Source organism: Pundamilia nyererei, unplaced genomic scaffold (genome assembly GCF_000239375.1).
Source record: "Pundamilia nyererei isolate P.nyererei 1_Seehausen unplaced genomic scaffold, PunNye1.0 scaffold00028, whole genome shotgun sequence".
Classification (NCBI taxonomy): Eukaryota; Metazoa; Chordata; class Actinopteri; order Cichliformes; family Cichlidae; genus Pundamilia; species Pundamilia nyererei.
Window position 1 is genome coordinate 3,705,342 of NW_005187429.1, and position 16,828 is coordinate 3,722,169.

Here is a 16,828-nt window from a genome sequence, read left to right on the forward strand (position 1 = left end):
CATTTATGTAGAACAGGATGAGAGAAAAAGAAGAAAAAAAAAGCTCCGTTTTCTTTGCCTCTAAATGGGAAAAGGAGTCCAGTCTGAGGTTAAAGTGGAATCAAAGGGTGGGGGAACTAAAATCAGTTGTAATGGCTCAGTGTGGGGAAGAGAATCACAACTCACTTTTTACTGAGAACTTCAGTAGATTTTCTTTAAAGTACAGGCTGTGATCAGCTGACTAGCTGCTCTTTGCAGATGTACACACCTGAATTCAACCAGATGTGAGCAGATGTTTCATGAGTTGTCCTGGCTGATGCCCGTTCTCTACACTGACTGTATACCGTTCATGCTGTCTGTATACTGTGCACCAGCCACGTACTGATTTAAAAGCATGTGGGCTTACATCTAAGCTTCACATTTCCAGTTTAAAAGATAACACCGAGCAGTCCTTATTTGATTAACAAATGCAGGGAGTAAAAGCAATAAGTTTTCAGGAAAAAAAATAGTCAAGCAAAGTTCAGATACCCCAAAATTCTACTTTAGTACTACTTCTACTTCCAACTTTAATTAAAACTGATCAGTTGACAAAATCTTTATTGTTCTTGAGTGTAAATTTGTGCTTAGAAATGTACAAATAAGCGAATGTGCATAAAGTATTTTTACATGGCACAAAATGTTATGGATCTTTCAATTTTTTCACTTGTCGTTGTCACTATTATTAAATCTGTGAGGTTTAACATGCAGAAAGTAAATAAATACATAGAGTACAATGTAGAAACAACACTACTGAATGAGAGCTGAAGTATTTCAGTCTCAGACATGTGTGAGTATGTAGTCAGACATTTAAAGTACAGTGATATTGTTTGTTTTTTTTATCAGATGAAAAGTTATTTCAGTTAGTTGGACTTTAAGCATCTTTAGCGCTGATGTGAAATAAAACACAGTGACACTGACTGGTCTTTAATAATAATTTAAATAAACTAAGTTGAGTTAGTGGGCCATATTTTCACACTGTAGGGTAGACTGGAAAGCTGGCAATGCCACAGAGATTATTCTTGTTCCGGGCAAGCCGAATGTAACCTCCTTCTCCCCATGCAGTTCCCCAGCTGAAAAGACAAAAACATTCACATCTAGGTTCAAAATATCGGAAATATTTTACAGGTTAACAATCGGAGGTACGTTTACCTATTTTTCACCAGCCAGTAGTCTTGTCCTCCATCTGTGCCATAGCCCACGAGCAACACAGCATGATTGATCAGCTTTGGGTTGCAGCTTGGTACGTTGTATAAACCTAATAAATGCAGGCGTGTAAGTTAAAAAAAATACATAAGGTAAAAAATATGTGGTACAGCCGGTCAGTGCTAAGGGCCTCCCAAGGGCTGACAAACCTAAAATTATAGCAGCGGTAATGTGCAAACTTTGCAATGAAAGTAGGAGATGTATGACCTCCCTGAGGGGGCTCCACCAGTTTCAAGTGAATGAATGCATGATTCTGTTTAAGCCACTTAACGAAAATCAAGAGGAGTTATCCCTCTGGGATTGAAGCCTTTTTTCTGGATCAGAGACCAGCAAATAAAGTAAAATTCACTAGAATCTCCTGCACCGTGAAGCTTTTAGCCTCCTCACCTCCACTGTACATATGAAAAGATTCCAGCATGGCATTCACGGCCACGGAGATCGGCCCCACTGATGCCAAAACTTTCTGCAGCATCTTCTCATCTCCTTCTGGAAGGACGCTGAATTTGGAACAGTAGCCAGCCCGTCCCTGGACAGAATAGCGGCATTTCCCATTCTGCAAAGAGAAACGAGACATTTATGAAAAGACAGAAGCACTGTAAGTCTTTCTGTGTTTGTCCACCCTCTTTCCTACAGTTCTCTTTGTGCGTGTCGAGGATGACCTTGTGTTCGTAGGGATAAAAGCTCTCCGAGTCAACGCCTCCGTTGCGAATGACGTAGCTGTAGGCTTTCGTGATGTAGCCTCCTCTGCAACCCAGGTTTCCGTCCTGAGTGCTGCAATCCACCAAGTTCTGCGGACTCAGGGAAACAAGTGTACCAGTGCGCTTCTTCAGCTGGCCCTCGAGAGCTCCCAAAGAGCTGAAGGCCCAGCATGACCCACACAAACCCTTAGAAAAGAAAAACAGTACAAAGTGTCACTTTTGTCACGGGATCGCGTTAATGATTTTCCTTTTCTTACAACACCCGATCTCACCTGGTTTCTGACAGGACCCACCAGGCCCTCTTTCCTCCAGTCCACATTCGCAGGTAACGGTGAGTCACTCACGTCCTTAAAAGTGCCATTTGTGAAATTAACGGTCTCCTCCAGCTTCAAGCCGTTCAGATTCTCATTGATTTCCTCAGCTGTCTTGGGGGCAAAGAAATGGCAGCGGTAAATAAAATGAAAACACCATTAAATATCACCTCTGCACAACAGCATTGTTTTCACTTGACACCGAATGTATAAACACAGCACCGATCTCGGGTTGCGAATGTGTTTAAAACCCATCATCGACTGAAAAGCAAGCTGAAGCATTGAAACAGCTCCACTCAGTCAGTTCATTCTGTTCCCATCCACTTTGAATTTTGCACTTGGCATTAACAAATCTCTAATGGAGATGCTGGCTGTGTGTTTGCCCTTCCAACTATCACCTCTGTCTTTGACGAAGAGCATAAAATACAAAAGGTGAACGGTCCAGCTGTAGCAGATAAGGCTCTGTGTCATTTTATCTCTCACAGCAGCTTTAAAAACAGAATCTTTCTCCTTACATGTGAGTGTATTTCAGCTGCCTCACATTATTCACCCAGGCAACTGCAGCACTCTGTCCTCTGACAGCGGGCCAAAAGCTTGCATGTGTCCCAAACATTTCTGCCAGTTTCCTGCAGAGAGCCAACACGCCACGCCCATCCAGGCTTTACCGCTCGGGCTTCCTGGATTTTTAATCAAAAACAAAACCCCTCTAACTTAGAATACAATTCCTCTCTTGTTTCTGCACTTGTTGTTTTTTAATATTAACAATCCATTCATTCATTTAAAATATTATCCATGCAGGAACAAGAAATCAACACTGTAACAGTGACATGTTGCTCTAATATTTTAAGGTTTTTGCACTTTGTGTTTCTGGTCTTTCAATGTGCAAAACATTTGATGAAACTTTTTTCTTGAGATCCTTTTATTTAAAATACAAAGTCCACATAAAATGCAAGGTTGTCAGACATTTGCACATAAGCAAAGTATTTCATTTAATAGTTTATGCAAGTCCAACCTAAACCAGAACGACACAGAACCAACCAGTTTGCAACCCTTATTCTATATTCTGTTATATATTTCCAGCATTACATAAGGGTCCTTATGTACATAAAAATAAGCATCTTGATTGTCCAGGCTGGCCCAGCCCATACTGGATTAAATTAATCTGATTGTATGAAGGGAGATTAGAGCCGCTCTATAGGTTAGGGTTTAAATTAAGCCCGCGGGGATGCAGTTTTATCTGCAGATTAACAGTGGTGGTCATTCACGTCCATCTTGCACCAGCAAAAGATCAATGTGCATGAATGCACTTGAGGTTCTGATGGCAAACATATGGTTATGTTTACACGGTGTTAAAATGTTTGTATCCACCAGAGGTCTCTCAGATACGCTCCTGTGAGTGATCGCTCCAGTCTGACGCTGCAATTCGTGCTGTTCAGTTTAACAGAATTGCTAAATGTTTTCAGTTTGGTTGATTCTTCTTCTTGTTGTCAAAATTTCTGCCATCATCAGCATAACTATACAATGATTTGGGAGTGTGATTTGTGTAATAGTTACATATTGGTTAATACATGAGTGAGACAGACAAGGAGGGAGAGAGAGACACCAATCCCGTCTGTGTAGAGATTTTTGACTTTATACTCGATATGTGGCTCAAAGTGTGGCTGCAAGGCCATAATAGTCATAATATAGACTGGAGGCAACTCAACTCCCTAATATTAAAACATATTTTAAAAACTTGATATTCAAATATGTTCAAAATGTGCCCCTCAATATACTGAGATTAAAATATAACCCAAAGATTTTCCTGTGCAGGGAAATACAGGGAACAAAAATCATAATAATAACTAGACAAATTACTATTATTATTCTGACCGATTTCAGCTGTACAGCACATGTTTGTTGTAGTGGTTTTGCCACTAAATGCTGCAAACTGAGTGTAGACACTGCAGGGTATGCGGACCACTGCAGAGCAGACTCGGACTGAGAAGGACCAGTAAGATCAGACTAAGATGGATGGTTTTTGTCAGGATGAGAAGACAAATGATGACAATGAAGTTTCTGAATGTTGTTTACAGTCACTGTATGAAACCAGCTGTGGTTAAAGTCAGCAGTTACTACCACAATCGTATGAGCGCCTATTCTGTAGTAGATCTCACTTCTACTTTACATAGAATTCATGGTAATGCCAAACCAAGTGCACCGATCCTGCAATTGTTTGTTCCTCTTCTGTCTTCTACTGTTGCTACAGCTTTGTTCAGCACTCAGATATTTTTCCTGTGGTCACTCCAGACTGCAGATAGTTTTAGATAATTTAATGCAATTCTATCCATGAGCCTCGAAGCTGTTTTAATGTTACTAATGAACGACTGCACAATAACAGATTGTTATCTAGATTTAGAAAGTTTAGACATCCTGTCTTCTCAGCAGCAGCATCCTACCATGTCAGCCAGGTGGTTCAGTCCCAGCGTGAAGCTGTGCTTCCCTGCCGAGGCTTCCTGATTGTGTCTCAACACCAAGTGTACGTTCTTCTCCCATACTGCCCTCCTGAAATCGATCTCGGTCTGAAACACAAATCCGCGCTGTCTCATTCAAACCTTGCTAGAATATGTGGTAACAAAGACAAAATGTCTGTTTAAGTCCTACCTGATTATCATAAACTTTTCCATGTTTGGTTTTCCACTCTTCCCACAATTTGTTCACAACAGGCGAAGAACAGGCGAGGACCACGAAGGCCAAAAGCAACACAGCACACAAAGTGTGCATACTGAAAAGGAAGGGGAAAAAAGAAAAGCAGATGTAATCCTTGTTTAATCAGCTAATCACTTCAGTGGTTCAGTTCAGTTTATTTTTATTTCAAACATATAGATTCACCAACATTTCATAATATCATTCCATGCAGCTGTTTGAAAAGGAGTAGGCAAAAGCATATACTTATTTAGCCCTACCCCCTTCAGTTTACATCTCAATCATTTCCTCATGATCTAAATTTGAACAACAAAAACTTGCTGCCTTCAACTTAGGCAACTTGGATTGCATTTTGAAATGTCAGTATCTAACTTTCTGTGATTTGGTGTGCACCTGAGGTTACTTTTGGTCTAAAAATGTTGATAATGATAATGTTTAGGAATAATACAGTAAAAGTATTTTCCTTTTAACTGAAAGATGTGAAAAGTCGGAGCTCTGAGAAGATCTCGGCTCAGGTTTACAAAACTCTACAAGAGAGTCCCAGTATAAACAGTGCGGGAATGTATACAACTCAAACACAGAATGATAAACTCCAGGTTTCCGTCACCACTGAGCCTGAAAATGGTCACGCAAACATAGTAACTCTTTCATACATGAATTATGACAACCTCAATCAGGATTTTTAGGCATCTTTAGGCATGAAAAGATGAATAAAAAATCCTGATTGAGGTTGTCATAATTCATGCATGAAAGGGTGAGATAACAAAAATGACAATGAAACATGTCATACATCTATAGTAGCATTAAACGACCAGTGGGTGGCAGGGTAAGGAGTGGCACATCAGTGCCCGATGTAGTGCTTTATGTGCAAGTATACCATCAACACTGACACAAATACAAGAAATCAGCCTTTGAATAGCTGTCCACTGTAGTGACCACTATGCGTGAAAGGGTTAAGCATGATTAGCATCCAGTGCACAAAACCACAACACTGCATTTGCAATGAAACAAAGTCTGTAAACAAAAGCAGAAGAGCCTGTAAACATGATTCTAATCTACAGAGCAGACGTCTGAAGATTAGTCCATCGCAAAACAGAGAAGTTCAAGCCGTAATCTCTTACTGTAATCTCCCAGCTTCTTTCTCAGTAAATCTTTTCCGACACCATATGATTATTCGCTTACATCCATAACCTTAAACAAGCCATTAATTTAACAAGACGTGTAAAAAAAAAAGAATCACACTCACCTTGTTGCAGAATGACTTCGCCCAGAAAGACAAGTTCACCCGGTTTGAGCACGCTTAGATCTTCACGCCTAAAAAGAGGAAGCTTTATTTCCTGATGCGAGCTTTTATGCATCTGCTCACTGCCTCGTCATGTGAATGTAATTTACGACCAGCTGCAACCACACAAACTAGGCTTCCCGTATGAGAGTTGCACATGGTGAAAGTTAAATGATGAAAATACCCCTGCGTGTGGAGGGAAATACGTGCGAAATGAAAACGTTTCAGAATAAACTGATAGAAATGAAACTGATTTTGTAGTTCAGGGAGATTTTTTATAATTAATCAGGACTTTGAATCATATTTTGACGTACTGTAGCTGTTAGCTAAAATGAGAAAAGGGCACATGAGCTTAATTTATTATTCTGCCACAACCAAAAGCAAAATCCAGATTTACTGCCTAATGATGCTAATTTAAATCGAATTACACAGGGTCAGAGCGAGTCTGTTTTGAAAGCTGCAGTTTAATCATCAGGGCTCTTTGCCTTCAAACATGCTGTGGATTTGTAGAAAACTAAAAGAGGCGTATTAAAAAATGCTCTTTCTTTCTGGATTCTTGTTCTGAACGTCAAGCCAGAACTCTTGATCATTCTTGTTCAAATGTTTTTCTTTTATTCTTGAATTTGACGTGAACTTCCTCACGTCTTGTTTTTGTATACAAGTGGAAACAACCACCGGATGCACCATGATCCAGTCATTCAATCTGATGTGGTCTGTGTTGTATCTGTGCGGGTCTCCAAAAAGTATACTGGTCCTTTCAGTGCAGAGGAGCAGCTTCTCTACTCTGACATGCAGCAACCATTCATCTAAAATGTGACTTTTTCTAACAACTACTGGGATACAAAAGAGAGAAGAGTTGTAAGACTACCACAAATAACCGCAAGAAGATGACAGGTTCTCCTTTTCCTCTCATGCTTGTTGTATTTACTTCTTGAGTGTACTTGGTAAAGTTGTATGTAAATAAAGCTGTGGATTCTTAGCTCTGACAGGTTGGGGAATCAATCCCAGCAAGAAAGACTGATGGATCAGCCGATCAGTGAATTCCCTGCTGCACATCCTGCTGTCAGATCTCATGGGGCATGCTATTTGATCCATTTTAGCTTGCAAGTAGTTGCCTCTGCAAGACACTTTGCAACCCACCCAACCTGAGCTTCTCCATTTCAGGCTGCTTATGCTTCTTCTGTGAGATGATCCTGTTGCTGACTTTTGAATGTCCAGAAGCCATACAAGAAAAAGTAAATTACTGAATTGCTTCATTCACCCAGTCACACCCACATTCATCCATCATCATTTTTTTCTATACCTAACCACCTTGTTTAAGATTCATACACACACTTTTATATAGGCAGCCCAGGGTACAACATCGAGCACACTTCGACATATAGACGAGAAGAGCCAAGGATCAAACCTTCAGATTAGTAGAAGACTGCCTCTTTCTGCCTCCTGAGCCACAAACACATTTAGTCCTTATTACATCTTGAACAACACATTATAGATATGTTTTTCATGGTTCTTGGGTCTAAGGTGTCCACTGCCTAAGAGGCATTTAAAGTGCATTTTCTGAGATGCAAAAAGGGTCAATGTGAGACCACAATTTAAAACAAACATAAAAAGGAAAAAAATCCACATAGAATTTTTTTTATATGTTAGTGTGCTCTGCTTATTTTTGTGCATTGACCAATTAAAGTGTTATTAGCAGATGCGAGCTGATGCTGTTGATGATTGTACATTTGTTGGTAAATAAATAGCGTGCCACAAAATCCTCTTAAGAAGACAAACGGATCAGAATGTAAAGAACAGATGTGAGCTGATCATCATTGACTGCAACATGAATAAGTGGATAGTAAACCAAGAGAAGAGGGATTAGTGGTTTGGAGACTGTGGCTATATACCGTGATCTGCTGGTCACCAAGTTTTTAGCCGTCTTCGCTCTCATTTCCTGTCAGCTTTCTGTACAATATTGTAAAAACCCAAAGGCATGGCAGCGGTCTGCACAGCGGAGAGCTGCAATGACGAAACTATATGAAGAGAACTGGACAGAAGGACATTATGCAACGTGGAGATCTGAGGTGGCCTTTGCTATTTTTGGTCTCCATCTCTGATCCGGCCTCTTCCTGAATGCCCGGTTGGACGGAGATTTGCTGATGAATGCAGGTTCCTTAAGGTAGCAGATGGTAAGTTCCTGACTCAGCACAATCTCTTCTTCGTTGGTGATTGTGCATGTTTTGCATCATTACATCTCACAATCATGCAGCTGAGCGGAGAGGGAATTCAACCCCCGACTCAAACACCTGATCGTTTTGTTGGCTTTCGCTGAATCCGGCGGGAGTGCTTTCAAACTTCAGCAAGTTCTTTGCAAAGTACAATTAAGAGTGAGGGCAGCGTAGGTGGCTGTTAGCAACTAAAACTCAAAATGCAGAAAATCATTTACACCTGTTATGTTTTCCCAGTTTACAGTCGATTAAAGGAGATTTATTCAGTTACAGAAGGGAAAGGAAAACAGTCGAATCATCTTGCCTCTTTAGCAAGTTTAAATCAGGGAACATGTTATAGTCCACCTCTAATAGTTAACACCAAATAATGATAATAATTTTGAATCTGCTTCTCTGGCTGCTCGGGAACCTGTGTCACTTCTCATTTTCAGTGTAGCCACTCCTAAACAATGCAGAACAGCTTGTTATGTAATTGAACCAACCATTGAAAAACAGGATTTTTATAATTATAGTGAGACTATAATTAGTTTATTAAATCTAACCATGCAAGTGTCGATTAGTCTTAATTATTGGTTCAATAAATGCATTTAGCTGCTTAAAGTCTCTGCAGAGCTTTTTCTGTTTTGGACATGAAACAGTTGTTTACTGTGATGATGATATTGCTACACTAGTTCTTCGTACTTTCCCGCCTAGTCCCAAAATTTAGCTTCTACCACACTTATAAACAGAAATGACTCTGTTGTTCCAGATCACACTAAACACTTCTCTAACCCTACACGGGTTACTTCAAAAAACGACTTATATACCCCCTGGGATAATTATTGGAGGTCAAGTAATAAATAAAATAAATGAATTAGGAAACACTTAATGTGGGAACTTGATCAATGAAACATTCAAGATGAAAATCTTTACTGACATACAAGCAAGCAATGTATGGAAATAAAAACACAGACCTTTGACTTTCGATTCAAAGTCTCACCAAAAATCAAAAATAAAATTCAACTAGTTTTTTCTACATATTCTAAGGCCAAAAAATTGGCCAACATAAACATAAAAGGCAGCGAGAGACAAACAGTTACACAGTTTCTTCTGGATTTTAAGCTGTAATATCACGAGAAGTCAAATACCAGAAAAAAACATTAAAATTAAAATTTTACTCTTAGATTTTAATTGGAATTTAAGGAAAATGAAAACCTCGGTTAAGTATTGCCACCACGGTATGTAACATCTAGCACTGCTGCCTCACAGAAACAACATTGTGCCTCATGGCTTTAGCTCCACATGTGAGGAAAAAAATAATCCTTGTGTTCGAAGCAGCACGCAAACATCAGTCCACTGTATGAATGAATGGGAAATTACATGAATGGGCACCTTATTCATACTTTTGTAGCCTGCTTTCTTTGAAAGGTCTGCTTTTCCCGCTTTACATTAACATACAAAATTGTCCCCAGTTGTCAAGACAACAACTTAAAACACAAAGCTCAAGGTTGCAGTTTAGTAAGAGCAGCAGTTACAGTCCTGCTTGTTACAATAAACCTGATTTTCTAAGAGTGGCCATACAAGGTTTGGTTGATTTGCTGAGTTTTTGAGTCAAACTTGCATTAAATTTTAATACTAAGCTGTACATTTACATTTCCCACCTGCTAGAATGATATAGCGTGATACAGGGAACAGCTGTGGGCAAACTGAGTCTGATGTGGAAAAGAAAGCATGGTCATTACACCGTCTCATGGACCTTGACCAATCAAATCCCACCTTTCCTAATGTCCCTCCTTTTTCAGGAGTCTTACATTAGTTTTAAACTGGATGAACAGCCACAGTGTTACAACCACAGAGGAACTTGTAGTTAATGTCTTAATCAAACTTTTAAGAAACCTCCGATGGGGCAAAAGAGTTAAAAAGATATTCCTTTATTTCCAAGTGTGAGTGCTGAAATTCATCCCCATCTGGTGTTACACATAAATCTCTGCATTTGGCTGACCTGTGCCTGCCTCCCGTCATCCAGTGCACTGTGTTGGATGGAGTCCAGGAGCTAGTGCATATAATCCCCCAGCATGCACCAAGCGCCCGCGCGTCCGCAGCCAGGTTGTTGTTGCCATGAGGACAGCGGAACAACAGGAGGACTGAGCTACTGCATCGCGCTTCCCTCAGAGTTTCAGTTTGAGGAATGGGAGCATGAAGCTTTTTTTTTTTGGTGATGTGTTTGATTGCTCCGGGAAGTTTCTTGGTACATTTGGATTGGATTTTTGATCAGCAATGACGTAAGGAGGAACTGAGAGACTGGCACATCTACTTTGGGTTTTTTTTAGTTCTGTTTTCTTCTATTGGTATAAAAGTAGAACAATATAAAACAGAACAATAAAAAAAAGAACAAAGAGCACAAGAAAAGTCATTTGCATGTAAAAATGGAGCTATTACAATGATGAACCCATCAGTCTGAAGAGAAGGTGAGTTGGCTGCTTGCTTTTCCTTTGATTTCTTTACAAACTACTGCAACTCCCTTTTTTGCACCACCATCCTGAGTTTTTCAAACTGCCAAGGCACACCTGTAAACTATTCTCAGTCTCAAGCATGTGCCCTCCCAGAAGAATTCAGGAGGAGTACTGCTCCGTGATTCAATGCCACCGGGAGCTGCCGTCACCACCAGCAATCAGACTCCGCTCCCAAGATCCACGCAGACACCAGTGCTGATGTAAAATTACCTGAAAAGTAGATGCATGCACTCCACTGTGGCGTCTTTATATGGATGTATCATGTGGAAAATGACTGAGGAAATTCTAAGAAAGCAAAGATGACAAGAGTAAAATCAGGATCAGAATCAGCGGGAATGTGAAAATCAGTGCGGCAAATGAACCTTTTTAGGTCCAGCACGTACGAGTACTTTCTTATCTGCAGCCACTTTTGTGAGAGATGTCACAAACATAATGGACATCGTTCTTTCTTTCGCACCATCTCTTCTCTTACATGTGCCACGCTCTGTGCAGCTCAGCACAACAACGTGTGAGCCGAGCTGCCAAAACAGAGGGTGGCTTCACACTTGAAGGTGTTGCTTTTTTATCTCTCTCTCTTTCTCGTGCTCTTGGGAATCCAAACAGCACATTTTCTGATGAGCTGCAACGTTCGTCGTATTTACCGACGTCCAACCCAAGTTTAACAGGAATACATCTGTTTACATGTTCACATGTTCAACCACAGAGCCACCATTATGTGTTTACTGGCAACACATTAAGACACTACCTTGGCAGCACTTATGCACCAAGCCTGTGGACAGTGTTTCCTCTAGGCACCGAAATGCTTTTGCTTTTTCCGCCACCTACTGGCGGATGTGGCAAAGTAAAATAAAAATACATAAAACGAGCTTATGATGATTTGAGATTGAAAAAATTTTAGTAGCTGTAATAGGCGTCCTTCCAGTCATGCATGTCTCTGTTATGTGATCACAGTTCTAGGAATAATAAGATCATGACCTTTGTTTTCCATAACTACTGGCACTATGTTTGCTACTGTCTTCAATTATGTAATGTCTGATTGACAACCTTTGCACAGCAGACTATTGTATTTTCTGTGTTTTGTGAAAGCTTTGCGAGACTTTCTGTTACAAACATCTTAAAGAAAATTATAAATAATCAGAATTATTTGTGATCCATAATTCAGCGGCTCTGAACTTTACTAAACCTTTGCCAAAAAAAATTTAAAAGACACTGACGTAAAGTACAGCCACCTTCTAATCAGCTTTCACCAGTCCTTCTTTACAATCTTTGTAAATAATAAACCTTAAATGAGTTCCATCATTTGTAGAAACTGAAGAATGTGCACAATAATAACAATAATAATAATTAAAAAATCTAAAATAGTCATTGTAATACTGGCCAGGGAGTATGTGCTACTCTCACATTATAATCTTGCCCAGAGAGGCATGTAACCGAGGAACTACAGATAACTCTCGTACGTGATGCCTCATGTGGTGCCGGTTTACTCTTTCTCCCTCTATCCACAAAAATCAAACAAAAACAGTGAGCGTGCAATCTGCTCTTGTTTTTCTGGGTCTAATTTATTCCGAGTAGAGCTTTGAAGCTGAAATAAAATTATCCACAGGACTGCAGCCTCTTAGAGGAGAGGTGCACCGTGCGTTTGCACGAGCAACCTGGAAGGGGCAATTCAGGTCAGCGTGATGCAACTTTTGTCTGGTAACACTCAACAGATAAAGGAGAAGCGGTGAAGCGATAATCTCATACAGAGATGGATTCTGTTGAATGAACTGCAGTATCGGTTCACCGAGAAGTTAAAATCTTAATTTAATATCTTTATTTTGTCGTTGGTTGTTCACATTAGAGGGGGATGTGTTTCTTAAACTAATCCACAGTGTGGAGGTTTGTCCCTGAGCTTTGAGAACTGTAACAAAATAATGAGCTCAAATTTTCAACTCCCAGCCTCCCTCAGTGAATCGCTCAGGTGTCGAGGTTTCAGACGGATGATTTTGGAGAGCACTTCAGATGTGAATCTGGCTTAAATGTCACATCAGTGAGGATAAAGGAGAAAAATGATGAAACTGATGCATGAAAGGTATTATATGAGCTGAAATTATTAACACTTAAAGTCAGTCAAAAGCACATTTCCCAATATTTGTAGGTCTACAAATAAAGGAAACTCTATCAGAACACATGAGGTCCTGTAAGGTATATTTTTAAATCTTGTGTGAAATAAACGACAAAATATCACCTTACAAGGCTTCAGGGGTACGAGCTGTTTCCATATACACCTCCTGTTTGTCAAGCAAAAGGATCACATTATTAAATAGTGGGTTTAGTTATGATTCAACAAACTTTTGCCACGTGTAAGAAATTGTTATTTTTCTATATACATTAAAGGTCTTTGTTTAATGTTATTATGGCTTGGATTTAAAATTATAAATCTTTTTCTTCACATTCATCTTTTTTGGCTTATCTAGTCAAAATGCATGATCATGCAGGAGAGATCATTTTCCCCATAGAAGACCACAAATCGTATTAATTGTGTTCTCTTTATATTTGGGGGGAGGGGGGGAGAGACGGTGGTGGTGTCTAAAACGCTTAGACAAGCAAATTAATAAGTGCTTGGCAACCATATTGCCACATAACTGAGGATAAGTGGCTTCTTTCAGCATCGTGACTGAATCAAATAATCACATTTGCTGTTTATCCTAATTAGAGCCATTTAGTTAATCTTCTAGAGAGGGAGCTGGAATGGAGATGAGCAGAGAAAGAGCTGAATATCAAGTTTTATTAAAAACACACACACACACAAACAACAAAAACACAAAAACTGTTGGAGCCCGCCTGACACTATACTTAATGTTGTGTAGGAACAACGTTAAATCTTTTAGCCATGGAATTATGAGAGTGGGGAAGCTTTGTCTCCTTCCACTGAAGTGGGGCACTTTAATACTTTCCTTGTTGGTGTAAATTCTCCAGGCACATAGATCTCAAAGGGCCTCGGGAGTTTTAGAGAGTAAATCAAAGAATGAGGATCAAATGAACATCTGCCACATTCATCGCTTGTGTTAAACAGGTTTTGTAAATTAAAGTGTATTGTATGTAGAGTTTAAACAGATTTAAAGTCAGACTGGCATTAGATAAAGTTAATTTAACACCCAATTCCTCTTTGCTCTATTCCTAACTGGCAGTGGTGATACAAAAATAATCATTTACGAGTAAAGAAATGTATACAGAAAGACCCGTGACTCCTTTCACCTGTGATTCACTTTATCTATCCCCTCACTCGTGCACACAGGTCACCAGATGTTCGAGAAGAGCGCCGTCCACCAACGGCTGTGCTGGGGAGCTCTCTACCTGTTGGCAGCACGGGTGGCACTGACATCTGAGACGCGTTGGCTGTGTCCGCCATCCTGCCACTGTAATGCTACGGTGCTGGAAGTGAACTGCTCTGGTGGCCAACTTACCAGAGTTCCTGATGGTCTCTCACAGGAAGCCAGGCTGCTAAACTTAACCCACAACACGCTTAAGACTTTGGTGCGTCAGCAGTTCCACACGTTGACACAGCTGTCGGACTTGGATTTAAGTGACAATCTTTTGGTAATAATTGAAGTGGAAGCCTTTCTTGGCTTGCAGAGTCTGAGAACTCTGCGCCTTTGTCGCAATCACCTGAAGATTATCCCAGTGGGAGCGTTTGCTGGCTTAACAAACCTCCAGTTACTGGATGTAAGCAGCAATCAGCTTCTTGTTTTCCTCGACTTTACTTTCAGTAAATTAACTTCCCTGCGGTTCATGAAAGCTGCAGATAATGACTTGGTTTATGTCTCTCATCAAGCTTTTACAGGACTAATCAGTCTGCAGGAGCTGCACCTTGATGGCTGCAACCTTACTGCTATGCCAATGGAAGCGCTCACACAACTTAGCGTGCTGAGAAGCCTTAGTTTTCACCGACTGGGCCTCACTACGCTGCCAAACTACTCTTTCCGCCACCTAGTCCACCTAAAGGAACTTGTCATTTCTCATTGCCCCTGGCTGGAGAGTCTGTCAGGGAACAGTCTCTTTGGCTTAAACCTCACATCACTAACCATTAAACACGGCAACCTAAGTGCCTTCCCCTACATCCCCTTACATCACCTTGTATATCTCGTATACCTTGACCTTTCTTTTAACCCCATCACCTACATTCATGCAAACCTTCTCGGAGACTTGCTCCGGCTCCAAGAGTTACATCTTGTTGGGGGATCGCTGCTTAGGATTGAAATCGGAGCATTCAGGGGTTTGGCCCACTTCAGATTGCTGAATGCATCCAGAAACCGTCTTACCACACTTGAGGTTGGAGCTTTTTATTCAGTGGACACCCTAAGAACTCTGGGGCTTGATAACAACCCACTGGCATGTGACTGCCGTTTGCTTTGGGTGGTGCAAAGGCGACTATACATGGACTTTGGCGAAAGTCCGCCAACTTGCATTACCTCAGTCCAGCTGCAGGGCTGGAATTTTCTGGATTTCCCTGAGGTTGAGCTGCCGGATTTGCTTACCTGTCGGCCACCTCGAATTCTTAACCGCAAAGCTCAGGTGATGAAAGTAGATCAGGGACACACAGTGGTGTTTCACTGCAGTGCCGAAGGTGACCCTCTGCCATCTGTCAGATGGCTAAACCCACAGCTAAGATCTTTATCACCCATCGGCAGAGTACGAGCTCTGTCCAATGGCTCGCTGGAGGTTCGCTATGCTCAGCCTCAAGATAGTGGCAAGTATCTCTGTGTGGCATCAAACGCAGCGGGAAACGACAGCCTGCCCATTAGCCTTCATGTCCAAACCTTTCCATCATCTTCTAAGAAACCATTTCGTCTTAAAGGTTGGTCTGCCTTTCCATCTGCTGCTCCAGGTGTGAACGGAAATCAGAAACTCAATTTTGATGTAAAGACCCTACTGATAGCAGCAACCATAGGGTTTCTCTCGTTTTTCAGCTCTGTGAGTGTTTGTTTCATTTTCATGTTCTTCTGGAGTAAGGGCAAAGGTCAGATAAAACACACAGCCACAATCGCGTATGTGCCACGAAGCGCCATGTCGAGCAGTAATGGAGGGACAAGCAGCTATATGGAAACGGGGAGGTTTACCATGAAGCTGTTATGAGTCAATAAGCAAAGAATATATTCACCTGATATTAGTAGGTATCAGTGAATAAACTGCAAGATGCTTCAATTTATTTGTTTTTTGCTTGAATCTGATAATAATGAGCATGTTGTCTTAATTAATAATATTTTAAATTGCATTTAAGAAATGTGACCTGACAAACCATGATCATGTTTATCTTGCAACACAAAAAAATAAGGAAATGAGGATAAAATAAATTAAAGAGTAAACTTAAAATAACAATTACATTGGACTTCAGGTGGACTATTTGGACTGATGAGATATGGAGAATCCAACAATAGCGGTATTAACCTTATATTAAGGTTAATGTGCAGTTTATTATGCAGCTTCTTTTCTGTAGCATGTTATCTTTTCTTGATTAATTTCTGCACTGTTTATTATTTAATAAATGTGTGAAATGCAAGTTGGTTGGTTTGTTTTTTTTTGTTTTTTTTTTTTACATTTTTCTATCCAAGAACTTACAAAAATTAAAGTGATTATGCTTTCACAAATTTGGTGTACTTACTTAAAAATTTACAGCACTACAGCATCCAGTGAGGAGCAGCACACACAGCACTTGGTTTAATGCGTCTAGATGTGAACTGCAAGGTTTAAAAAAAATCTCCATAAGCAGTTTTGTACCTACATTGTGGGCGAGTAGACCGTAATACTTATCTTACCTTCACCGGTGAGTGGAGCTGGCTGCATTAACTGACAGCTAAAACGGTAAGGGGTGGATATAACAATAAACAAATATAATAAATAAATGCGTAATAAATAAATGACTTTAACAGTAGATAGAGACTGCTGA

General features: G+C 40.3%; 2 protein-coding genes across 3 annotated transcripts; one reads left to right on the plus strand and one right to left on the minus strand.

The window, feature by feature from the left end:
* Positions 1 to 559: 559 nt before the first annotated feature.
* Positions 560 to 16,754, minus strand: LOC102213828 (cathepsin L1-like). Of its 2 annotated transcripts, XM_005728509.1 has the most exons (10): positions 16,698 to 16,742; positions 16,544 to 16,619; positions 6,162 to 6,229; positions 4,874 to 4,994; positions 4,669 to 4,791; positions 2,192 to 2,344; positions 1,881 to 2,105; positions 1,609 to 1,774; positions 1,168 to 1,273; positions 560 to 1,088 (listed from the first exon to the last, which is right to left on the minus strand). In XM_005728509.1, the coding sequence occupies exons 4-10, from the start codon at positions 4,991 to 4,993 to the stop codon at positions 989 to 991; spliced, it is 993 nt and encodes a 330-aa protein (XP_005728566.1). In that variant the 5' UTR covers position 4,994; positions 6,162 to 6,229; positions 16,544 to 16,619; positions 16,698 to 16,742; the 3' UTR covers positions 560 to 988. The 2 variants fall into 2 exon arrangements, with proteins under 2 accessions (XP_005728566.1, XP_005728567.1); XM_005728510.1 differs by lacking the exon at positions 16,544 to 16,619 and having other exon boundaries at positions 16,698 to 16,754.
* On the plus strand, positions 10,497 to 16,369 carry LOC102213542 (leucine-rich repeat and immunoglobulin-like domain-containing nogo receptor-interacting protein 1). Its single transcript, XM_005728508.1, has 2 exons — positions 10,497 to 10,857; positions 14,180 to 16,369. The coding sequence occupies exon 2, from the start codon at positions 14,188 to 14,190 to the stop codon at positions 16,015 to 16,017; it is 1,830 nt and encodes a 609-aa protein (XP_005728565.1). The 5' UTR covers positions 10,497 to 10,857; positions 14,180 to 14,187; the 3' UTR covers positions 16,018 to 16,369.
* Positions 16,755 to 16,828: the final 74 nt, after the last annotated feature.